Source organism: Anabrus simplex, chromosome 14 (genome assembly GCF_040414725.1).
Source record: "Anabrus simplex isolate iqAnaSimp1 chromosome 14, ASM4041472v1, whole genome shotgun sequence".
Lineage (NCBI taxonomy): Eukaryota > Metazoa > Arthropoda > Insecta > Orthoptera > Tettigoniidae > Anabrus > Anabrus simplex.
The window spans coordinates 81,871,097-81,897,950 of NC_090278.1; the positions used below are offsets into that span (position 1 = coordinate 81,871,097).

The following is a 26,854-nucleotide window of genomic DNA, read 5'->3' on the forward strand; positions in this document are numbered from 1 at the left end:
ATTATTATTATTATTATTATTATTATTATTATTATTATTATTATTATTATTATTATTATTTTGCACACATTTGTGGTAATGATATTGAAGCAATTGTACAGATTTTAGGAAATCAGAGTACAATAAACGTTAATTTACACTATATTTTTACGTAGAATTCGAACCCATACATTTCCGTACAATTCTAGTCATGGCAGTGACCACCGTCTCTGCATGGTCTTGTAGATGTTGGTGTTGACATCCAACTTCTTCAGTTCTTCCACCAAAGTTTTAGGTATAGCAGCTGTACTCGAAAGGATGATTGGTACAATTATCACCTCTTCACAATGCCATAATCTTTGAATATGTTTTACCAGTGGTGTATACTTGTTGATTTTTTCAGTATACTTTTCATGGAGGTTCCTGGTGTTCGGGACAGCTACGTTGATCAGAGCGGCACGTTTTATTCCCTTCTCTAACACCACTATATCCGGTCTGTTGTGAGTAATCATCTTATCCCTGATAATTGTTCGGTCCCAGTACAGTTTAATCTCATCATTTTCGAGTACACATTGAGGGCTATACTTAAAATAGGGAACTATTTCATCAACCAGTCTGTATTTAATGGCAAGTTCTTGGTGCAAAATCTTGGCTACCGAATCGTGGCGTTCCTTTTACTCCCTTCCTGAGAAGTGTGAACATCCAGAAGTAACACGATGGATGGTTTCTTGCGTTTGGCAGCCATATCAGCACGAGTCCCTCATGACTGTTGGGTCTCTCACCAAGTTTTTAAGGTAGCTTCTGGTTGGAATGACTTGGTCTTGTATAGCCAACGTATAACCTTCTATTTTGGGGAACATTTGCCGTGCAGTCAGCCAAAAGTTCGATGCTTCTAAATCACCATTTTCTTGTCTAATTGAGTAGGGATGCTTCCCATGTAGTGGTTTTGCTAGCTATGCATCCAGCTTTTGCAAAGCAGTTCTTACTTCTCGCTCTAAGTCTCAGTGGTTAACGGAGTTATATCATCCACTTCACATATCATTCAGTGGAAGTCTGAGTTTTCAGCTGATGTATGAAAATACTCCCTCAGTGACACTAATTGCCGTGTTAGCTGAGCTCCAATGTCCACAATACCACGACCGTCCAGACAGCGTGGCAGAGTCAGTTGCTGAACTGCTGACTTTGGGTGGTGTTTTCGTTCCTTGGTCATCAGGCAGTGCAGTTTCTTTTCAAGATTTTCAATGTCAGTCTTGCTCCACTTGATAACTCCAAAGGAGTAGCTAAGAACTGGTATCGCACAGGTGTTGATTGCTTTAGTCATATTTTTGCTGTTCGAGCCTGATTTCAGGATTAACCGGGTCCGTCTAACAAATTCCTCAACCAGTTCATACTTAACCACACTATGTTGTATGCGCGATGATGTTTGCTTGATACCCAAGTACTTGTAAGGCTCGTTTGAAATTATCGTTTTGATTGATCGCCCATCTCAGCTCAAAAAATCTTCTTCACATAATTTGCCTTTGACCATACTAACCATTTGGCATTTTTCAATCCCGAACTCCATTATTATTTTTATTATTATTATTATTATTATTATTATTATTATTATTATTATTATTATTATTATTATTATTATCATCATCATCATCATCATCATCATCATCATCATCATCATCCTTATTAAGGAAAGAATTAGCTATGAATTTGATGCTAGTTAATGTTATTTGCAGATAGTTTCCAGTTTGCAGTCGTATCGTGATAAATGTACGGTGGATATGCGAGCTGATGTGCCATACCAGACAGCCCGTCTTGCAGCAGTGGGCATGGAGAAGGTCATAGAGAAACGCTTAAAATCTCAGTCGGACATGGTAATAATAGCAGGTTTTAAAAAATTATATTGTCCTCCTCCTTTCCCCTTATCCAGCTCCTGGATTGGGGCAGTTATGGCACTTTTCCACCTTCCTCTCTCCTTCCAACATTCCTCTTCCAACATTTTGTCCCAGTCCAGGTTTCTTCTTCTTGCACTCCTCTTTACTGAATCGATCCACCTTGTTCTGGGTGTCCCTCTCACTCTCTTTCTCTCGAACTTCATCTCCATCATCTGTTTTGGTATTCTTTCCTCCTCCATCCTCTCTACTCCTATCAATTCTCACATTTAGATTTTTCATCCTGACCTCCTTTCTTCATTTCTCAGTCTGTCTTTCCTATCATATTTCTTAGGTATTTCATTTCACTGGCCTGAATTCTACTCTTCTCCTTACTTGTCATTGTCCAGGTCTCAGCCACATATGGGTGCATAATACATTTTGTAGAATCTCCGTGGCTCAGACAACAGCGTGTCGGCCTCTCACCGCTGGATACCGTGGTTCAAATCCCGGTCACTCCATGTGAGATTTGTGCTGGACAAAGCGGAGGTGGGACTGTTTTTTCTCCGGGTACTCCGGTTTTCCCTGTCATCTTTCATTCCAGCAACCCTCTCCATTCTCATTTCATAGCATCTATCAGTCATTAATAAATTACTTTGGGAGTGGTGACCCCATCATACTAATAGCCTATATATAATTCATTCATTACATCCCTGACCCGGTCAATGACTGGAAAACAGGTTGTAGGTTTTCATTTTTCAATACTTTTTGTACATTATCTCTATACACCTCCTTGGTACTTCCTATTCCATGTCATAAACCTCATGTTTTATCTGTATTGAAAGTTGTTATAACTTAAAAACCAATGAAAGTATTTATTAATCAACCTATTCAATACTTTTTGTCCACTTATATGTGGTTACAGATACATACAATCATTATCACTTTCGGGACATGTTTCGCCCTGTTTAAGGGCATCTTCAGCCTTGAATACAATCTTAAAATATTACACTTAAATACTAAAAAAGAAGCTAGAATATTAGCCTTGTAACCTTATTATCTAAAATATTCGTACATATATTGTGAAATGGATTACATTTGATAAACTCATGATAAAATGTCAATGGAGTACTCTCTATGGTCATTCTAAAATAACGTAGTCTGAGATTCTATTGTCTACTGGACTAGCAGTTCTGTGTTTGTTCTAAACAGTTATGCACGACCTTCCGTTGCCCTGCTCTTGGCAGGGTGCCTTACACAGAATTATGCCTGCACGATGTTTCATATTTCTCACGATCGTGTCTCGAGGCTTTAGTTTCTACGTTATGCCTAATTACTCTTTGAGCGTTTAAACTACCTCAAATTTAATGACATAAGCTGTGACTTTGACCATGTCTTTCGACAGACATTTTTCTCTGTGTTTGTGATATCGCTTGTTTATAATGCATATGCATACTATTGCCTTGGAGAAATAATGCACAATTTAATGAACCATTTTATTAGAACTTTATATTTTATCCAAGAAAATGAAGTTACTTCCTTATTCTCCAGACAAAGTTTCTTACACTCTGGTAGGTTGCATTGCCCTATTGCACCCTCCTGCTAATCTCCATGTCCATCCTTGTATCTGCATTGCATTGCCCTATTGCACCCTCCTGCTAATCTCCATGTCCATCCTTGTATCTGCATTATAATAATAATTAATAATATTAACTCTTTCCCTGCCAAGCTAAAATGCTGAAGTACTGCTAAAACTGCCAACCTAAATTAAGGCAAAATGTAAGGTCTTACTAAAAATTTTGTACTCATCTCAGTTTTTAAGCTATTGTAGATGAAATTCTTTTTATGATTTAATAATATATCCATGTATATGTCCTGTGATTTACTTTGTTGGTGCTTATGTCTTTATGTTAAAAAAATGAATGAATTTCTGCTTTCTGTAATTAAATTTACAAATTGGAATTAGTATTTGGCATAGTAATAATTATTTCACGTACATGTTAATGTCACTAAACTGTGTTGTCTTTTAATGTTAAAAGTTTTAAATCTATATGTTTAAAGATGACCAAATGATTTTAGTTTTTGAAATTGAAAGTTGAGGTTAGGTTTGTCATCATGGTGACCTGCATTTCACTAGTTAACATTAAGATCTTCACTTTCAACAGTAGTAGTAATTTGAGGAGGGATAACGCCATTAGGCCTAATGTCTGTCACATGAACTGTTATTGTCTGTCTCAGTGTTTTCATCACTAGAAGATATATCACTGTCACTTCTTAACCACATAGCCTAAATCATACCTGCCAACTTTCCCGATTCAGGCGGGAGACTCCCGATTTTCGACAGTTTTTCCCGCCTCCTGAATATTCTATCTTTTCTCCCGATTTTTTGGTGAACTTCAAACATTTGTTTTCAAATCCCTCCATTTCAGCTTTTTTACGTCAGTGGCCGGAAGTCCTTCGCTCAATGACCACTTTCAAACGAAATATCGAAGTTTATTAATGCGAGAAATGTGCGCGAATGTGCGATGTTTATTGAAACCTGTATATCGCGACGCGCATATCGATTGTCAATCTCTCGTTCTCGCGTGCTATGTTCGTGTTCGTTCACGTCAGTCTAGTCGATTCCATCCTCTTTGGTCGATTCTAGAGACTAGTCGCTTTCTTAGTAATATAGTGACATAATTTCAATGATAACGACGGGTGACTTCTAGAGATTTTAGAAGCCATTTGGAGACAGTTCTGACTAATTTTAATTTATCTCAATATAAATAAAATGTTTTGTCTGTACATTGCTCAGAATTTAAAAAGAATGATATTTCCGTACCGGTCGTGGCCATATTAACGAGGAGAAATAAGTTTTAATTTTCCGTAATTTCTGTCTGTCTTGTCTGTCTGTACGTGCGCAGGCTCATCACGAGAAAACGGCTGAAGAGAATTTAATGAAAATCGGTATATAACGTCGGGGAATAAGTTGCTACAATCTAGGCTATAACTAATGTTATTCGCGCTGAGTGAAATGGTAGTTTAGGGGAAGGCCTAAAATTTAATTCTCAAATATTTGTTATTATTGGCCCTAATGATAAATACTACATAACTAAAGTTATATATTATTAAATTTCCTATCATTTATGTCTTATACATTTTTACCGTACCGGCTGTAATAAGAGATATTCATGAATTTAGATTTTTTATTTTATTATTATTATTATTATTATTATTATTATTATTATTATTATTATTATTATTATTTTGCTAAGTCCATATCAGCGCCGATGTACGAGAAAATGGGTGAACAGAATTGTATGTAAAGTCAGGGAATAAGGAACTACAGTCTATGCTATAAATAATTTTATTCACTCTGTTCGAAATGGTAGTTTAGGAGAAGGTGCCAACATTTTTTTAAAATTACCTATCTTAGTGGTCATATTGAAAAATACTACATAACAAAAGTTACAGAGAATGCAATTTCCGATTATTTGTCTTATTCAGTTTTGCAAGAGACACTTCTCATGATTGATTCGTATAACTTACACTTCTCAGGTACATTTTTTGCCCCTTGTTAAGGGCATCATCAACCTTTAGGTAACCTTAAGTTCATATGTCTGAAACATTATCTATTCATACATGGATTAATGTGTAACATACTTTTCATTGTAATCCATATATGAATAGATAATGTTTCAGACATTTGACCTTAAGGTTACCTACAGGCTGATGATGCCGTTAACAAGGGGCGAAACATGTCCCTGAGAAGTGTATATAGTATTATGTAGATTTCATCCACGAAGCACGTGGCTTGTATTGAATAGGTGGTAATAATAGAATAAATTATTTTTGTGATAATTTGCTTATTCAGTTTTACTGTTCTGACTACAATAATATTGGTGGTGATGGTGATTAAATTTTGAAGATTATAATAATGAAGAAAGTCATGAAGGAACGATCGCTTGAATAATACCACAAGAGGGAGTCATGAAAGAAAGGACGACTCACTTTACATTAGATGCTCTAATATCACAGATTCAGAAGAAAACTAAATGTGAAGGCCTCCAATATAGAAAGTTCATAAAATTGATCAACAATAGCATTACATTGACCATTGTTTGTTGTGATGTGCTTTGTGTATTCTGCTGCCATTTATCTACGATAGACGGGATTACTGCTGGGTTTCAAGTATAACAGCCTGCCTGAATACTGGCGGGAAGAAGCTGGGGAGTGGGGAGTTAGATCTCTCTTAGCATGCCATTCTTCTGGTTCATAAATTTTCTGATACTACTGGTACGTTACACATTGGATCATCATAGTATTCCAGCTATTCGATCCCTACTCGGAGGTAGTGATTTGAATGAGCAGTGTGCACACTTAAACAGAATAATTACACAAGAGTGTTTGCGGCTGTCTGCAGCCTGGTCATTCTAGCTCTGAAACTTTGAACTGTTAGATTGACACTGTAGTACCTTTCGCAAAAATTGAGAAAATGTACTGTTTTCATTTTATCGAATATTTCGTATGAAATCATAGCTTTTAATCACGACATTCATACTGGCGTCGTTGTAATGAGATGTTGACTTCAGTTGGGAAAACTATAAGGACAGTCTTCCTGAGAATTCCGTAGTGAAGCACGGGTACATCAGCTAGTTATTTGATCCAAATAGCATTGCGCTTCGCATAATTGCGCGGGTGCTTGATGCAATATATTAATCTATGCATTTGCTAAGTAATGGCATCTAAGTGCATGACTGATTCACACATCTGGAGCATGAGTTCATACTATTTTCGGTAGGCTTATCAGAGACCGATCATCCCACTCACGCACTTCCTGTGAGGGAATAGAGATGTGTAATTTTTAGCCTTGTAGCCTCGTATAGCAACAGTCGGGCTTTGAGACAATAAGTGTTATAAATATATCGTAGTACTGTGTTGCGCAAGACGTGTAGAATAAGCAATTTTGACCAATTGTATCTCCTGATTTCTCCTGATTTTTGGTTTTGTAAAGTTGGCAGATATGCCTAAATGTATTTTTAACACAAGTGTTCCGAATACAGTAAGACATTGTTAATTCGAAGTCGTTGGGACGCAAATATCGGACTTTGAATTCAAATTAACCGTCACCTCATAATTCAGAAATGCCAACCAACCCTTGCCGCATCACAAAATATTCTTAGACTGTTACTGCATGCAATTAATCTTGATTCACAGTTTAAACCATTCAAATGTCATGGAAAAACTATTTCCAAAATGTATCCAACAAGTTGCATTTACAGTATTCAATTAATGCACTTTACAAATGAAAAGTATTCATAAGATCCTCCTTTTCAATACAAAACAGAATGTTAGAATACTTTCAGACGTGGCAAGGTTTGGCATTTCTGAATTACGAGAGGAGTGCCATGGCGGGAAATCGTCCAAGGATAGAGTTACTGTACTGTGTCATAATGTAGAAGGAAGTAAGAGACTTTCTCCCCTCCTCATAGGGAAGTTTGAATACTGTTTTGTATTGAAAAGGAAGATCTTATAAATACTTTTTATTTGTAAAGTGATAACCGTCAATACGGAATGAGATTTATAACATGCAATCAAATAATGCACTCTGATAACTCACTGACAAACATAACCTCACGCAACGAAAGAAAAACAAAGCATGATTCAAAGACGTGGAGGAATCTATGCTAGCTCTCGTGTGCACCTGCTTTATTCATTGGATTAATGTACTGTATGCATTTTATATGCCCTGTACTTGCGTGGGAAGTACCCGATGCCCTTAAAATATCATGGCAGTTTCATCAGCCTTGACAATATTGTTTGGTGTGTAGCACCAAAGTGAGCCAGGATCAAACCTGCCAAGTTGGAGTCAGAAGGCCAGCACTTCAGCCGTCTGAGCCACTAAGCCCGGCAGACTTGAATATTGAATATATGTGTAACCATGAAGAGATTTCTGGAGTTAATTCTTCTCGTATGCAGTACTATAGTGGTGATGTCTAACAGTTTGGGCAGAGCCTTTAATGGCCAAGATGGCTAAATCACAGTACAGATTCTTGGGAAAGCCCACAGTTTTGAAGAACTCAACTAAGAAGTTTGATATGGTTCCTCTTGCTCCGATGAAAAGTCCTACAACCCTTATGCAGGAGATTTGTATAATTTTTTGAAGTAGCTGACAGTCGATTCATAGATGTCTCACTTCTCTGCATCTACCTCTGGTGGGTGACTTGAGTTGACTTCACATCTAATGGTGGGGTCCAGAAAATATGCAAAGTCTTTTTCTCGGTCAATTGCAGTTATAACTATTCTCCGGTTGCTTCCACTCTCAGCAACACATGGCACCTCTTCATGTACCTCGTAACCTTTCTAGGAGAATGCTGTGGCAATTCTAGATCTTACTCTGTTGTGCCTAACATTCCTAAGCAAGTCCCGCCCATTGACATGAATCAAGAACATGAGCTAGGCTTTCAGGCTCACTGCAGTGTCTGCAGTGGACACCATCCCGGCTATGTCCAGGGAGGACCTGTACAGTAACGACGTTGTACTACATTTTCAGTGCGTCTTTCCACTCTGATCTGGAAAGACAATTTAAGATGTTGATTCATAGGTTAGCCGGTGTATATTCTTGATAGAGGAGTTCTTAATTGTTGTCTGTTACACCAATATATGATGAAATCCACTTGAATATGATATGATTTAAGATCTTTGTACAAATACCACAAAGATTTTGTATGGTATGGGTTTTGGTTATATACTTTACCAGTTTTGTTTTGTATTTAGTGTGATGAACCTGAGGACCAGAGTGACCCTCTACAAGATCTGCTGGCAGTCATGGATGAGTTGAACCTCCAGAACAAATTTAATATTTCCAGTTTTGTTGGCTTGTTTGCAGAAATGGTAAGTATGTCCTATGAGTAAGTCAAGAAATTTACCTTATTCTCCTTTCAGTACGAAAAGAGCAATTTTACAGTGATGTTCAGAAATGTGAGCAAAATGTAAAATGCACCCTCCCTGCTCACAGTTTTCATTATAATGTAGTGACATAGGAATTTAATTGGCCTGGAAAAATTATTCTGTATTTATTGTAATGCTGGCCTTGAAACTTATGATGTTATATCATCCTGTATTTAATAATTCTTTGAAACTATCTTTACATCGGTCTGTTTTCAGACCAACTTTGCTTTACGGGAGCGAAAGCTGGGTGGACTCAGGATATCTTATTCATAAGTTAGAAGTAACAGATATGAAAGTAGCAAGAATGATTGCTGGTACAAACAGGTGGGAACAATGGCAGGAGGGCACCCAGAATGAGGAGATAAAGGCTAATTTAGGAATGAACTTGATGGATGAAGCTGTACGCATAAACCGGCTTCGGTGGTGGGGTCATGTGAGGCGAATGGAGGACGATAGGTTACCTAGGAGAATAATGGACTCTGTTATGGAGGGTAAGAGAAGTAGAGGGAGACCAAGATGACGATGGTTAGACTCTGTTTCTAACGATTTAAAGATAAGAGGTATAGAACTAAATGAGGTCACAACACTAGTTGCAAATCGAGGATTGTGGCGACGTTTAGTAAATTCTCAGAGGCTTGCAGACTGAACGCTGAAAGGCATAACAGTCTATAATTATAATGTATGTATGTATGTATTTAAATTTTATGAATTGCATATTTACTGTATTTTTAATTGCTTTAAGAATTAGCTGATACAGTCAAGTTTTTGTAAGTAGTGTAAAATGTCATAAAGTATTGTTGAATGAAGAGATGAGTTCTTAACCCTTTTTATGATCAGTCTAATTAAATTGTGTTGTAAAACTTTGAATTACATGAAAAGCTAATTCCTATAACCCAATATGTTATATGTTTGTAAATGTAACATATAATAAAATAATTTCGTGTGGCTATTTCTAGCCGGGTGCAGGCTTTGTAATATAGACCCTCTGATGAGGGTGGGCGGCATCTGCCATGTGTAGGGAACTGCGTGTTATTGTGGTGGAGGATAGTGTTATGTGTGGTGTGTGAGTTGCAGGGATGTTGGGGACAGCACAAACACCCACCTCCCAGGTCATTGGAATTAACCAATGAAGATTAAAATCCCTGACCCGGCCGGGAGTCGAACCCAGGACCCTCTGAACTGAAGGCCAGTACGTTGACCATTCAGCCAATGAGTCGGACATGAATCCAAGTGATTGTGTGCATTAAGTTACATCAAAAATTACTAAGCGGAACAGAAAAGTGTGGTTTAGTTATTGCAACAAAATGTATTTGAATAAACCTTTGGTAAACCTTGACTTTTGGGGTCTACGCAAAAACTCCCTGGAGTGCAAACTCAATTCTCCGTTTTTGAACGGAGTTAAAAAAAAAGGCATACAACATGGGAAAATGGAAAATCCAGGAACAAATTCAAACAATTAACAACTTGGTTAAAGATGATGATAATGAAGTATGTAAAAAAAGCTCAAAAAGTTAAAAAGCTCGATCCTTTAAATTCAGTTTTAATGCAAAAAGGACATCACTTTCTTGCGTGAACTTCTTTCAGGTTGGTAACTTTGATCAGCCAAGTTCATAAAAAAAATATATTACTAAATAATGCCAAGCCAATCAACAGTCGATCACAAGTATTTTTTTAGTTCCGTAATCTAATTAAATAAAGCACAATGCTCAAGGATGAACAAATTTCTGGTAGGAAAAGAAAGGTCAGCAGTTGTTTGCTACGGTCCGAAGTAGGCCAAATCGGAAGAGGAAGGAAAAGAAGAAGAAGAAGAAGAAAATAAAACAGATCCACTACAAAATGCACAACATGATGGCAAAATCCCTTCTTTTTTATTTTTTAAAATTTCTGTTTGATCATGCCTTGTTATTTGGTCAGTAGACGTTCGTTACCTGGTTGCGATAGAACCGACACAACATGGCTTGGACAATGTCACAGTGCGCTAAACAGGTTATGTGATGTTGTACTCAAGAATATGGTTTTGAGTGCAAGTATCAATTTTTAAAAGTTCTTGAATGCATTCTCTTTGATTCTGCCCATCTTGGAAAATGCCTTTAGCATTGTTGGGGCTGACATTTCTGGACGGTTGGTATATGAAATTGTTTCTTCACGGAATGCATAATGAAACATGATTCAATTAGGATGTTCACAGAGCTACGTAATTTGAATGAATAATCTGGGAAAATGTTTCCAGGAATGGATAGTTGAGTTTCCACTGTACTTCCAGTGCTTACTAATTTTAAATATACACAATTGTTTTTGTTTGTTTGTTTGTTTGTTTGTTTGTTTGTTTGGTTGGTTGGTTGGTTGGTTGGTTGGTTGTCACCCAATGAAGAATTATTATATTTTTGAAAGCATACAAGTTGGAATGGTTTATTAGCAGTTCATTATTAGCTTTCATCCTTGTCTTTATTTGTGTGGAGGTAATGATTCTGTCCCTATTATCATTATCTCTTTAACTTTCAGGTTAGGTTTTTTCCCACAGACTCAGCGGGGGATCCCACCTCTTTCTCCTCAAGGGCAGTGTCCTTGAGTGTAAGATATTTGGTTGTGGATACAACTAAGGAAGAGAATCAAGTACCTTGCCCAGGCAGCCTCACCTGTTATGCTGAACAGGGGCCTTGTTGGGGCATAGGAGAGTAGAAGAGATAGACAATAAGGAGGGAAGGAAGCGACCATGGCCTTAAGTTAGGTACCATTCCGGCATTTGCCTGGAGGAGAAGTGGAAAACCACAGAAAACCATTTCGAGGATGGCTGAGTTGAGAATCGAACCTCCCTCTACTCAGTTGACCTCCTGAGGCTGAGTGGACCCCATTCCAGACCTTGAACCACTTTTCAAATTTTGTGGCAGAGCCGGGAATCAGGGGAGACAGCTAATCACTACACCACAGTGGCAGTCACTGCCCCAATCAGACTAAAAAGTAACTTTTATTATTAGTTTATCAAACCAAACTGACAATAGGAATCTCAGAAAACCATCATCTGAACTTTCTCCTTCCTCTCCCATTTCGTTATATTTTCTTCTTCCTCTTCTTCATATATATATGATGGTCTGTACTGCCATAGACAGAGTTACTTAGGCTGCCCTTTGAGGAAGATTGCCGGCAAATTTTCAATGGGTTCTCGTTGATGTTATGATGTCAATTTTAAGTTAATTGTTATTTAACACACCGAAATGAAGAATAATTGTGCAACCGCAAGAAAGTACGGCATAACTAAAGCCAATGTTCCGCGTTAGTGTGAAGACAAAGATAGCTTAAAAAATGCATATTGTTCAGAAAATGCATTCAATGGTCCACAAAAAAGGATATTTTACAGAAGTCGAAGATGAACTTGTGAGGTACGTGTGCGAAAAACTCAAGGACGGAATGGCCATACCATGGGGAACAAAACTCATTGACTTTCAGCGTCCACATCTTTTTTTATACTGTTCACCACTAGGTGCTGAAACTGGTCGAAGCTGGCAAGCGAGTATTGCGTCTAGCGGCAACCAGTTGTACCTAACGCTTAGTTTTATAGACAGCAGAACTACTTTTGTGATGGATCGTCATATTGTAAAGACACGTGGAATAAGTATATCTATTACAGAACTATTTAAAATAGTTTTACTTGAGTCCGCCTTGTCAATACACCTTATAATGATAGAAAACTATTTATTTTACCATACATGTTTTGGGAGAATTGTCCATTCCCTTCATCAGTGAATAGTAAAACTATTTTAAATAGTTCTGTAATAGATTCAGACAAGTCAATACAGGATCAAACATAATACCTATTATGATTAAGTTTATCGACAGAACAAGTATATAGCGGGCAAATTTTTAACGGGTTCTCTTCGAATTATGATGCCAATTTTAAATTAATGGTTATTAAAGACGCGGAAATAAAGAATAATTGTCAGCCGCAAAAAATTTGGCATAAATAAAGCCGACATTCGGCGTTGTTCTGAAGACAAAGGTAGCCTAAAAAGGCATTCAGTGGCCTGCAGTGTTATGTATGTGCACAAAAATGCAAGTTTGGAATGGCCATAACACGAGATGCGTTACGAATGCGGGCTCGCGAAGAGAAATTCCCTGAACTTTCAAAGGCAGTATCAGATATCGCTAATGAAAATTATTAGGGAAGTAGGTAGGATATACACTATACTTGTGTGTTTTTATTTTATTTCTCAAATTAAATTTGAAATTTGTTATAAATAAAATTATGATTTCACAAAGCACTTTTTATGCCAGATTTAATGTTTTTGAAGGGAGAAATGGGGGTCATCTTGCATTCAGGGTTGTCTTGGATTCGGAGAAATATGGTAATTATAATTGGATGTCCTCAGAAATATATAAATGTGGGTTCATTCTCTATGTTGAATCGCAAATTTTTGTTTTACTTTTGGGGATATTGTGTTTAAAAAAAAATAATGTGGGGGGCAACATTTTAAAAGCTATAAGTATACAGTATAACCAGTTGAATCAGAACATATTATTTTGCACGGTACAAAACTCTCAGTAATAATTGAGAAAATCTCTTAAATTAAATATGTTCTGAAATGTACGTTTACTGTTAAATATGTATTTGTATAATAATTCTTTAATCTCGTAGCATACCTGTTAATGATGTTCCTGTTTGTTCTTTAGGGTAATGTACCATTGGACATCTTGTACCATGTGCATTTGAGGAACTTGGTCCCATTCACTACTTATATCTATCAGTAAGTATAACTTTTCCTATTGGTTCCTGCCTTTCCTTTTCTGTGGTTTCTCCACACTCACATTGTATGACACTTGATTCCAAAATTCTGTACCGGTAGCCATTTTGTGTGATATTTACCTTATTTCTTATTTTCATCCTCTTGTGAACGATGTTCCATGGCATTGTTACATATCGTTGGAAAACTAATAAACCACAGATTCCAATGGTAATGTTAACTTTTCTGTGAGTCTTCATAAGAAAAAGAAATTGAGACTTGAAAATGGTGGAATTATTATTTCATGAGGAATATCAAAATTCTAACAACGTAAAATACAAGATAAAACATGAAAACACAAAATGCAATATATACAAAAATGATGCATTTTTTGTACACAAACTACGCTTGAAAGTTTTTTGCATTAATATTTGTTTGATTGGTAAGTTTTCAGCCAGCTGACTTCCATGAGCCATGTTAGGCCTATAACCTGCGTGGGTGCACAAACTTGTTATTACAGCAGCTATGTTACATACAGTACAAGCTAACTTAAACGAAAATATTGTAGACGGAAATAACAACAAAGGTGCACTTTTAACTCGCCAATTCATATAATTACAGCCTCAAAATAAGAGCAGTAGCGATAACAAGTACAGTGCCACTACACGGTGTTTTGGTTCATATAGCAGCGAGTTGCTCATTTGTTTTCAAGGAAACATATACAAGGAGATTGTTTCGATGATGAAAATGAGTAAGAAGCATCTGTAAACTTCTAAGATCACAAGACAAGACTTGTCACACCATCTGTTAGCGGAATAATGCTACTCAATGAAGAAATAAATATGCTTCGAAGAATCAACTCTGTCACTTCAGAAATGGGTAAATCGTCAGTTCATCGATGCTTGCCAGTTCTAGGGTTAATGTTTTCTTCCCTCATCATTTTTGTAAGGTCTTGTTACTTAGTCAGTCAGTGACTTGAAATTAGGACTGTTTTTGCATAACATTTTAAAGATATTTTGATCTTATGATTTATTTTGCAACATTTGTCCCTTAATACTAGATAAGTCTACATAAACTGATTTATGTACATAATGAGAAGGGAACAACCTAATGTGCTAGCCAGTAATATTATTTAATTGATATATTGTATTGAAAAGGTGAACTCTCTTGTCAATTTATTTCTTATAATTGCACTTCCGTACAGAACAAAAATGAAATTTGTAGCTTATAATGTACAAGCCGTTGTCATCATCACCTAACCCTTCCAACGTGCCGAGTTGGGTGCTGTTCAGTGAGCTCTCGCCGGCATTGTCTCTTCGTGTAAGCCTCTCTCTCTCTCTCTCTCTCTCTCTCTTCCTTTCCCTCCATCATCAGTCTCCACTCCCCTCCTCTACTCTCTACGTCTATCTTCAGTTGGTCCAGCCATCGTTTCCTTGGTTGTCCAACAGGGTTCCTTCTCCACGACGCATAATATGACCAAAGAATTGGAGAATCCTCTGTTGACATTTTGCCGATAACCTGGTACTGATGTTCTGCTCCTCGAGGATGGATTAGTTGGTTGGAAATGCTGTCCAAGGAATGCAAAGCATTCTTCTCCAGCACCACATCTCGAATGAATTGATCTGATTCAAATTTGAAGCTCATAAAGTCCATGTTTCAGCACCATAGAGGAAGATTGAGAATACCAGTGTCTGTACTAGTCTTATTTTTAGCGTTACAGAAATGGAGCGATACTTGTTTAAAATAACTGTAGCACATTACTGTACATAACAGAGGGAAGTGATGTATGGTATATAAAACTCAAAACTGTGAAAATAGTGAATCTTGATTTTATAAGCTGCACTTCCCTGATCAAGCTGTGTTCAACGTGAACAGAAATGTTAATCAACACGCTTGTCATCATTATGCTAGAGAGAATCTGTCAGTTGTTAAGAGAGATTCAAAATTCAGATCAAGCGCAGCGCAATCACAATGTGATTCATTGTGTTTATCTTTTGCGAAAGATCCTATCATCCTTCCCAACATCCTATGCTAAGAGAAGGAAGAGGTTATAATTTCACAGGACTGTTAATACGATCACCCAGTGACCTACAGCTTTAAGTGGATGAGAAGGTTTGTTAGGAATGTAAATCTTGGCTGTTGATATTGATCAGTATCTTGAAATCCTTCATCAGCTTGTGATGCAAAGTGATGAATACAAACATAGCATATTCCAAGAGGAGTGTGTAACCCCTCACTATGCTGTTGCAATGAGGGAAATTTTGAATTGTAGTTATCAACTTGCATTTGGGAGATAGAGGATTCAAACCCTTCTGTCAACGGCCCTGAAGATGGGTTTTCCATGGTTTCCCATTTGATACATGGCATGTGCTGGGGCTTAATTAAGGCCACATTGCCTTAAGACCTATCTCTGTTGGTATGATGTACAGCAAATTAAAAAATAAATTTTGAATTGCCGATTGCCAAGCGAGTGATTGGGAAGTAGAGAACCAACTGTATGACCATCCTGCTCCCAAGACATTACAGCTTTGAATTTTGATTGTAGGGTTATTTGAAGGAGAAGATTTATGCCGGAGAAACTACGAAACATTTGACACACTGATAATACGAAATGAGGAGGGACTTTGTGTTATTCCATCATTAAGCATAGCCTACGTACAAATGCAGTGCTGATTGTGCTTGGATGTGAAAGTCGAGTACTTCACAGGCATTAAAGTGACTCTGATTGGTGGTTGTATACTGTTACTTCATTTTTGAAGAAGGATTGTGTCTTTTCCCGTGGCCATAATGCAGTTGTATGTTTGCCATAATCCTGACTCACCATGTAGCCTTAGATTTTCACTGAGATATCTCTACTTGAGAGCTTATTAACTTATTTTCACATGTTTCTTTTTAATTTGGTGTTTTTAAAATATTGAAATGATTGTGATGAATCTAACTGGTTTTTAATTTTTCTGTGATCATGTTGCAGTAATCGGAAGAAGATGCATGTACTCTCTAAACTGGAAGAGGACTTAGTTGCTCTCATGGCTTCTCAGGTGGACTCTGGTAAGACATTCTTTATTTTGCTGTCAAGGTTCGGTTACTGATCTGCCAGTTATTTTGCCCCCCGTCTCTTTCTCATTTTTTACCTTCTCCCCTTCCCCATCTTTCTGTTCTCTTTCACCTGTTATTTCCTCTTCTATTTTTAACATTCTCTTAGTTTTTTCATAATTTTCCTGAACTTCCAATTCTATTTCTGTGTTTCCCAGATTCATTATTTTACCCTTTTTCTCCTCCTTGATTGTCCTTCTTACTGCATCTGCAAGTCGTCTGGTAAAATATGGAACTTTATCAACCCAATCATACGTGTATGTATGGACAATTCCTGCATCATAATAATAATAATAATAATAATAATAATAATAATAATAATAATAATAATGAAAATGAAAACCTACAACCTGTTTTCCAGTCATTGACCAGGTCAGGGATGGAATGAATGAAGCAGATATAAGCTATTAATACGATGGGGTCACCACTCCCAAAGTGATTTATTAATGACTGATAGATGCTATGAAATGAGAATGGAGAGTGTTGCTGGAATGAAAGATGACAGGGAAAACCGGAGTACCCGGAGAAAAACCTGTCCCGCCTCCCCTTTGTTCAGCACAAATCTCACATGGAGTGACCGGGATTTGAACCACGCTATCCAGCGGTGAGAGGCTGACGTGCTGCCGTCTGAGCCACGGAGGCTCTAATAATAATAATAATAATAATAATAATAATAATAATAATAATAATAATAATAATAATAATAATAATTTGTGACAGAGCATTGATACAATACAAATATATGATTTACTCAGATAAATGGTACAAAGGGTTAGGTGATTTTAGGGCAAGCTGGGAAGTCTTGCTTCAGAATATAAACAGCTGCAACATTCTGAAATGGGAGGGGAACCAATATATTGAAGCCACTAGAAATCTAGATGAAGAAATTAACAGATGCTTAACTGAGTTAAACATAAATGATGAAACTGCAGATATAAAGAACAGGCACGGTGAGTATGACACCAAGAAACTCAGAAATAAATTACGAGAATCTGAATTTGAGGAATGGTGTCAGTTGAGCAACAAAGGTCAGGGAGTGTGTACGTACAAGGAGTTCCCTCCTGCAAACTGCTGGGTTAGAAACCACGATGTGGGTGAGTTGGCCTTGCAGTTAGGAGCGCGCAGCTGTGAGCTTGCATCGGGGAGATAGTGGGTTCGAATCCCACTGTAAGCAGCCCTGAAGATTGTTTTCTGTGGTTTCCCATTTTCACACCAGGCAAATGCTGGGGCTGTACCTTAATTAAGGCCACGGCCATTTCCTTCCAACTCCTAGGCCTTTCCTATTCCATCGTCGCCATAAGACCTATCTGTGTTGATGTGACGTAAAGACACTTAAAAAAAAAAAAAAAAAAAAAAAAAACCACGGTCACCTTTCTAGCACGGAGTGGAGACACGCGATGGTCCCTTGACGGTATCCGCTGCAGAAGATGCAGTGAAACTGAAACTTTACCTCACATCTTGGGTTCCTGTGCTTTCGGTGAAGCTCTTCGAAACACCAGACATCACATCATCAGGTCGCCCATAGTACAGACGCTCCATGAGGAAGGATTTCAAATGCATGAGGAAGTCCATAGCATCGGAGTAAATGGCAGCACGAGAAGGATAGACATAATCGTCATTAAAGGGAAGAAAGGATATATATTAGACCCCACAATAAGATTTGAAACACACTCCGACCAATCAGACGATGTAGACAGAGAAAAGAAGTCTTATCTACCTACCTACAGTGTGTTGTTATATGAATAAATACGAGCTGGACGACGTAGAAGTGGGGGTCTTGTGATCGGTGCGAGAGGGACAGTCCCTAAGAAGACGATAGAGCTGATGAAGACCTTCAACATCAGTTCCAAGGAGTTCATCGACAGGGGGCTGAAAGTGCTCAGGGGTTCTCTTTTGATACTCAGAGACCACTTATATTCGCCAGACTGAGATATAATTTACTTTAATTGTTTTATTTTTGAATGAAATTGTGTATTCTTTGTCGTATGCAGCCTCCAAGTGGAGGAAGATTTAGAAAATAAAAATAAATATACATAACATATCAGTGTACCTTGTCTATCCTTTGCTAATGATCTCACCCTACTGGCCAACAGCATGGAGGAGGCTACTCACCAAATACAGGGCTTCTACAGCATTGCAGCAAAAACCAGCTTGAGAGTTACCTACAGAAGACAGATTTTATCACTAACATAAAACAAGCTCCTTCTACAAATCCCACTAGGAAGCTACACCATAAGTGGAGTTCCTGCAGTCAAGTACTTAGGAGAATGGATCTCAGCAAGCGAGAGCAAAACTTTGGCTACAGACACCAGGTACACCAAGTTAGAGAGGGCCTGTCATTCCTGCAAAAGCATCTACACCTCCAAGTACCTCTCCAAGAACCTAAAGCTGAAGCACTACAACTCAGTAGTAAGACCCCCTTTACTCTATGCCTCTGAATGCCACTTGATGAATTGAAAGGGCCCACTCAGGAAACTAGAACTTGAAGGGAGGAAGATCTTGAGAAGGATACTAGGATCCATAAGAGAGGCAGATGGCACCTAGAGGATCAGGCACAACAACGAGCTCTACAAACATCAGGAAGACATAGTCACATGTATGAGGAAAAGGCGATTGACCTTCTGTGGGCACATGAGCTGCCTGGAACCATGCAGGCTCACCAATAGAATCCTCAGAGTGACAAGTGGGAGGAAGGCTTCCAAGACCAAGTGTACCACCTCAGTAAAATTAGACCTAGAGGAACTACAGATCCCATCAGAGAACACAGAGAACCGATCTCGGTACCGATAGGCTATCCTAGAGGGAGTCTTCCCACTGTCCCTCACAAGCAAAAAGAGTACAGGGACCACCAGACCTGAGTGGACGGATGGAAGGAAGCAGGCAGACGGCTAGAAAATGAAAGTGTACTGGGCTAAGAAAAAGCAGAAGACCTCTAATAAGAGTTAAAACGAACCCCGTGGTCCCTAGTTGGCCAAAATAAAAATAAATAAATAAAAAAGTAAGAAAAGGCATGACATACATGTTACAGTTACTCGAAATACGGGGCACTTCACAGATGTGATTTGTGCGGTCACACTGAGTCCATCCAGTAATCAGTGACAGCAGTTCGCTCTTTTGTTGCTTGAACGAGATCTTGAAGTGTACATAGGACGGGGGCATATTTGTCAGTTATAGTACACGAACCTTTTCTTGATACCTGAGCCCCCTAGTGCTGAATCAAAACTTGGTATCAAGAAAAGGTTCGCGTACTATATACATGTGTAGGTTAGTTTGCATTTCCCCACAGTCACAAAGTTCTGTCTGTTTTTCTAAATACACCCACCTCTTGAGGTTGTTCTCGATCTTCCAGTACCATTCCTCAAATGATTGAGTGACCTCCAAGTAGCCCAGCTGAGCTGATGTCCAGGAGGTGGAGATTCATGAGGCACCATCCACTCCGCAAGGTGTTGTATTCTACTTCGCCACAGGTCTCTGTGTGCTGTTGCTGGTTCCTCCCCGTAGATTGCAGTGATAGGTATTTAAGATAAAAACAGTAAATGGGTGTAACCTGGGCAACATCAGAGGATGATTCGAAATGATCTAGTGGCTGACCTTTTCACAACAGACACATTGAAGAAAATGAATTCCTGTACTGTCCGTTGTTGATCTTCTGTTAAGCACTGTTTAACAATGGCTACTGGCATGTCTATAAGGGCAGACATGGGGCACACACTGTGGAGCTGGTCCTCAGTTGCTATGAATCCTCATTTAAAGGCTGCCATCAAACATGCAACAGTTGAATATGGCATTATAGTATTTTAGGGTTGCGCAGCTGCAAGCTTGTATTCGGGAGACAGTGGGTTCGAACCCCACTGTCGGCAGCTATCGGAAGATGCTTTACCGTGGTTTCCCATTTTCACACCACGCAAATGCTGGGGCTGTAGCTTAATTAAGGCCACGGGCCACTTCCTTCTCACTTCTAGCCATTTCCTGTCCCATCATCGCTATAAGACCTACCTGTGTTGGTGTGACATAAAGCCGATTGTAAAAATATAGTTTTTTGGGGATATTAGGTTGTATTACAAATCTTGTAGGCTGACATATTTTGAACTTGCTAACATGGTCATCATGTTGGAAACAGTTCACGGCAATTATCACTCCATAGTAACTGGACTCAAGATTGAAACACCATGTTAGAAATGTAGTTTATTCCAGGGCCTTCAGAGTCGAGGAGAAAGATGGTAAATACAGTAAAACCTTCTTAAGAAGTTTCTGCAGGGGACAAGGAAAAAGAACGTGTTAGGCAAGAAAACGTACTACTGAATATACGAATAAAAACTATCCAACAGAGATATGGAAACACTAGATACGATTTTTTCCGACATGGCATTTTACAGATTCACAACTAAGTATTTATTTATTTATTTATTTTCCACCTAGTCGATACAATGATTTCCTAAGGCAATTTAATGGTTAAAAGTGGTACATGTTTCGTATATTATCAACATCTTCAGCCACATAACACTGTTTAGATGAAAAATACATAAATTGACAAAGTAATGCTTTGGAGGAAGTGTCCATAAAATTAACATAAGATTGACAACATTAAAACAAACAAAAATCTCAAGAGAAAATATATAAATTATTTCTACAATTGAAAGCAGATTTTTAGTTTGTTTTAATGTTGTCAATCTTATGTTAATTTTAAGGCCACTTCCTCCAAAGCATTACTTTGCCATTTTATGTATTTTTCATCTAAACAGTGTTATGTGGCTGAAGATGTTGATAATATACGAAACATGTACTACTTTTAACCATTAAATTGCCTTAGGCAATCATTGTATCGACTAGGTGGAAAATAAATAAATACTTAGTTGTGAATCTATTGAAGTGCGATACGGACCATGAAGCTAATTTTAGGTAATGGCATTTTACATCGTGTATCTGTGGGTACAGTGGAAATTATATCTGCAATTTCTAAAGATGAGAGGAAAGTATTAAAATTAGTGAAAAAACATGAGAGAACAAATATGACAACCTTTTCTGCTGGCACTTATAAAATAACAAGTGTACTGAAAGGTGAAATATACACCAGACAACGCACATGAAAACGTACACCAGGGCTAATAAAAATATCGGAAGTATTATTGCTGATAACACTCTTTCTAAAACAAATGTTAGTAGAAGCCTTTTATTTTGGAGCAGTGGGTTATTAAGCGTTATTTTCTGGTCACACTGTTGCACAGTGAATTGGAGGTTACTCTCGACCATGTGTGACCAGGAGGAATGACTTTGGACGCCATTTTGAAGTCGACAAAACTTCAACCAACTTGAGTGATCAAGACGAAACTTGAAGGTGCGAGTTCAACATTTGTGACCCCTGCATGTAGATGCCAGTCCACTTTCTGATGGATTTTAATTTTGTGTTCATTAGTAAAGAATTTCACGACTGTCTGTATCTATAACTAAGCTGTCACAAGACAACTGTGCACCACGCTAGTCAGTTTCACACGATTATGTCCCTAATCCAGATATAGGCTACTGTATCATGCCACAAATATTCGCTGCACTTCCCTGTACCACTCAAGACAAAATAAATTTTTAACTTCCGAATGGAAAGCTAAATACACACACAAACAGGCTGACACTTTTTCAGCAATCTCCCTGCTAATGGCTTGCTCCCTGAAGGTGCAACTTATCCTGTAAAGTTCAAGAATTCAAGGCCTTTTCGCCCCCCCCCCCCCCCAATCATGCAACTGCGGCGACGGCTATTACCCGAGTTGGAAATCACGTTTCTTTCACGGGGGATGACAAATAACATTTTCAGGGCTAGGAAAAATGTGATCTTACTGAGCAGTAGTAGCGAAAATTCGTGACGTGATAAGTGAGTTATTTTTATATAGATTTAATGTATGAGAAACTTCATGGTATTTGATCCATATTGAATTGTGATCACAATAATAATTAAACTTATGTTTTAATGGTCCACCTTTTCAATACTATATTATGCAATGTTTACATTACGTTATTAAGCTTAGTTGGAATTAGTTTCGGCCTTGGCTGGCCATAACTTGAAAACAAGAAGCACTAACATTTTAACGTGATGCAACGCATCCAAGGACTTTAGAGTCTTATTTTAATTTCATATTTTACGTGTTGTGCACATAGTTCTTCCTTTTATTACCTTTTAATATTATTTGTGTTTGTGCATTTGTTTTAGTCATTAGATGTATTTGTACAGTTTTATATTATGGCTGATGATGGCCAGCCAAGGCCGAAACTAGTTCCAACTAAGATTAATAATGTAATGTAAACATTACATAATATAGTATTGAAAAAGTGGACCATTAAAACATAAGTTTAATTAATATTGAGAATCGAGACTTCGAATTTATGACGTGCTGAGTGGGAAAACGTGTTAATGAGGAACGCACTAACGAGGTTTCACTGTAGTTAACTACGGAGAGTAGTCATGATCTACTCGATACATAGCTGCCCCCTTTATTAAAATTATTCGGTTGTTTAGCAATTTTTATCACCTCACGATTGATTATGGATGTAAAACGTTTCTTCTTAAAAATGACAGATGTTTCATTAAAAATGATTTGATGGTTCTTATGAATGGCATGCTCTGCCACAGCAGACTTCTGTGGCGATATTCCAATCTTCCGATGTTCCTTAACCCTCATTGTGATCTTCCTTAAGTGCTTTCAGTGTTCGTCCTTGTCACCTCTTTCTTCCTACATTGACGTGTTCTTGTGTTTATCCCATCACATGTTGATTGTTATGTTCATGTCTTTAATTTGTCACTAGCTTATTCTTTTCCAATGCCAAGCAGCTCTGTATATTTTGTTAATGTTTATTGTAGATCTAGACATGGTCATAACGGAGCTATTGACAGTCCTTGTGAGGGTGGGACATGGCACTGAAATTGACGTAGAAACAAGTCGCGAATGTGTCCGAGTGTGCTGTTCGATTTTGGAGGGAATTATGCAAAAGGTGCTAGCATGTTTTTTTCTTGCATGAACAGTTTTTTTAGGGTACATTTATGCTACAGCTTCGCTGCTGGCACATCGCCGGCTATCCTGTAACTTGGACTGTGATTGGTTCTTTCAAGTTCACCCACTCTCCTACTCTTCCCCTCTCTGCACTCCAGGTAGATATTCTGTGATCACTAGCTATCTGAACCTGATTCGATGTTGTGTTGTTTAGTTTTTGCTATGGGTGACGATTTTAAACAAATACTGTACTGATACCAGCTGTCTTCGAACAAAATGCAATTTGGAACCAGCGGCATGCGGATCATCATAACAGTTTCAGTCTGGATGAACTATGGAATGATGATATGACAAACAGTGGGTCAACCTCGTCATCCGTTTTATAAGGGATAGTGAATTTTTTTTTTTTTTGCTTTACGTCGCACCGACACAGATAGGTCTTACGGCGACGATGGGACAGGAAAGGCCTAGGAATGGGAAGGAAGTGGCCGTGGCCTTAATTAAGGTACAGCCTGGTGTGAAAATGGGAAACCACGGAAAACCATCTGAGGGCTGCCGACAGTGGGGTTTGAACCCACTATCTCCCAAATGCAAGCTCACAGCTGCGCGCTCCTAACCGCATGGCCAACTCGCCCAATGTGACCAGTTTTATCGCGTTTTAAAGAGAAGTTAAAAATTAAATAACTGGAAAGGAGGTTCAACCTATTCAATACTCAAAAGAAAGAAACGTAGCAATCACATTTCTATTTAAATGGGACCGGTTTCGACCTTAGTCTAGGTCATCATCAGCCATAAAAAAAAACCATGTAAAATGTTTATGAATGTTGGATGTCAGTTTCACACTCTGTTAGGCACAAAGACACGACACCACATTCTGTCCTGCACAAAGTCACAACACTAACAATCAACATGCGAAGATCAAAAAGGCTTGAATTCGCAGACGAACAGATCTGTAGTAGAAAGCCGCCAGCTCCCGGTGACCAGCGCGGCACACTCAAGGTCACGCGCTGCGGCCAAACACCAAAGTAAAGTGGAGAACGTTTCGAAGGTCCAGAACCTGTCACGGCTGCGGGAAGCCAAGTACGTATATAAAAATATACGACGCCAGTTAGTACAACCGAATGAGCACCCGTTCCTATTTATTCTATACACTATGCTTTTATCTATCCTTCTGTATTTTAATATGTTTTTTAGCTTTTAATTTTAATTAAATATATGATTTTAAAGCGTTTTAAGCATTTAAAGCTTCATATTTCATTCTCTTCCTTGTTACGTACTACAGTCTTGAGCTTGATGAATCGGAACTATCACTCTCAGGAGACGAGAGCATCTTCACAGGATGACTACAACTGAGAGCTGCTAGCAGCATTAGTGCCCGACTGCTGCAGGGTAAAACCTTCATGACGAGCAGCGAGGTGTTGGGGTGAGCAACCATGTGCCAGCAGCGAAGCTTCAGCATAAGTGTACCATAAGCCTTCCCATCTGTATATTTAAATTTCCACTGCCTCTTGTCTTTTTTAATTTTAATTTTATTTTACATTTTAAGGCTTACATTGGACCACTCTAGTTAATTGTACAGAGGATTTTTATTTTTTCTATCAGCCCAGTATTTCTTCATTCTGAGAGATGCTGTCTTCCTTTCTTCAATTGAAAACACCCTTCCATTAGCCCTTTTATTAATCTTGGTCTGTAGCTTGGTGTGTGTGTCTTGAAGTATTTTAATTTTGTCTGTTTTGTTCTTTGTTAGTTGGAGTTCTTTAATATCATCCTTAATTTCCATAATCCATTAAATTTTGGTCTTGCTATTCTGCAATTTTTCTATTATTGTTCTACTAATTCTGGCGTCAGGTGTTTTGATATAATGTCCAAAGAATGATATACGTCTTTTCCTAATTGTGCTCAACTAGTCCAGTTTGCTTATAAACTGTTTTATTTGATGCTATTCTCCATTAACTTGATTTTTTATTTATGCATGTTCTAATTATTCTTTTTTCAGTCTTAAGTATTTTATTTATTTCAGCTGTATTAGTAGTTTTAAAATTAGTTTCACTACCATAAGTTATTTTGGGCTGTGTGATGTTTTATACTGTCTTGTATTTTTTTCTTTTTTAGATGTTTACGGCCATTAGAGACCACAATAAGCAACATTTACACATTTTTAGAAGCTTTCTTTGCAGCCCAGTATCATACTCTCTCTCTGGTTGTCTGTCTCCTTTCTGCTGTCCACCCGCTATTTTGCTGTTCTTCACAAAATCCTTTGAAGTTATCGATCCAGTGTCGGTACTTGGCTCTGTTAGCAATGTCTTCACGATTTAGTCCAATTTTCTTCAGATCCTTCCTGACCTCCCTGAACCACTTGATTACTTGTGTTAAGTCTACTATCGCATATGGTAAAATTTTTTGTAGTCAACTGCTTGTCCTCTATTCTAAATAGTTGGCCATAGAACTTGGGTTGTCGCTTCTTGACGGATTCCATCGGTCGTTTGGTTTTCCGATAAAGTTCCTCTCGTCCTCGCAGCCTGTACTGTCCAGCCACAATCTTGGGCCCATTATCTTTTGAAGGATCTTCCTCTCAAACTTCTCAGCTTCTCTGAAACCAGCCTCTCCAGTAACTCGGAGGCATTCATTTCCATAGAGACATTCAGGTTTAATCACAGTGTTGTAATGTCTGCTTGGGCCCATTATCTTTTGAAGGATCTTCCTCTCAAACTTCTCAGCTTCTCTGAAACCAGCCTCTCCAGTAACTCGGAGGCATTCACTTCCATAGAGACATTCAGGTTTAATCACAGTGTTGTAATGTCTGAGTTTAGCTTGCATTGAAATAGCCTTTTTTCTTGTACAAGTCGTGTGTTTTGCGAAATGCTGCAGCCATCCTGTCTTGCCTACAGTTGTTAACTTCTTTTTCATTAGATCCCATCTGCACAATCTCACCAAGATATTTGAAGCTGTTAACTCTTTCAGTCTTACCATACTTTATCTTTAGTTGTTGGGGAGCTGTGGGGATATTAGTCGAGTACTATGTTTATTTCAAAGGAGATCCTTAAGTCCAACTTTTTCAGCTTGTTGTTTCAAAAGATTTATCTTGTATTAATATGTTTTAAATTTTTTATTTTGCATGTATATCATTAGTGAGTACCATTCAAAACCAAAGTGACACTGTATAAATCATACTACACCCCTATCCTCATATACAGCCTGGAAACTGCTACATTAACAAGAAAGGACAACTCGAAACTCCAAGCAGTAGAAATGAAGTTCCTACGCACAATGATCCAAAAGACCAGGAAGAATA

General features: G+C 38.1%; 1 protein-coding gene across 1 annotated transcript in view; it reads left to right on the plus strand.

The window, feature by feature from the left end:
- Positions 1 to 26,854, plus strand: part of LOC136885304 (Fanconi anemia group A protein homolog) — a 124,146-nt gene that overhangs the window by 12,980 nt on the left and 84,312 nt on the right. Inside the window, exons 4-8 of the mRNA XM_068230340.1 lie at positions 1,710 to 1,847; positions 8,604 to 8,720; positions 13,443 to 13,516; positions 16,464 to 16,540; positions 23,433 to 23,563. Of these exons, the coding sequence (XP_068086441.1) occupies positions 1,710 to 1,847; positions 8,604 to 8,720; positions 13,443 to 13,516; positions 16,464 to 16,540; positions 23,433 to 23,563 (537 nt within the window). The remainder of the gene's footprint in view (positions 1 to 1,709; positions 1,848 to 8,603; positions 8,721 to 13,442; positions 13,517 to 16,463; positions 16,541 to 23,432; positions 23,564 to 26,854) is intronic.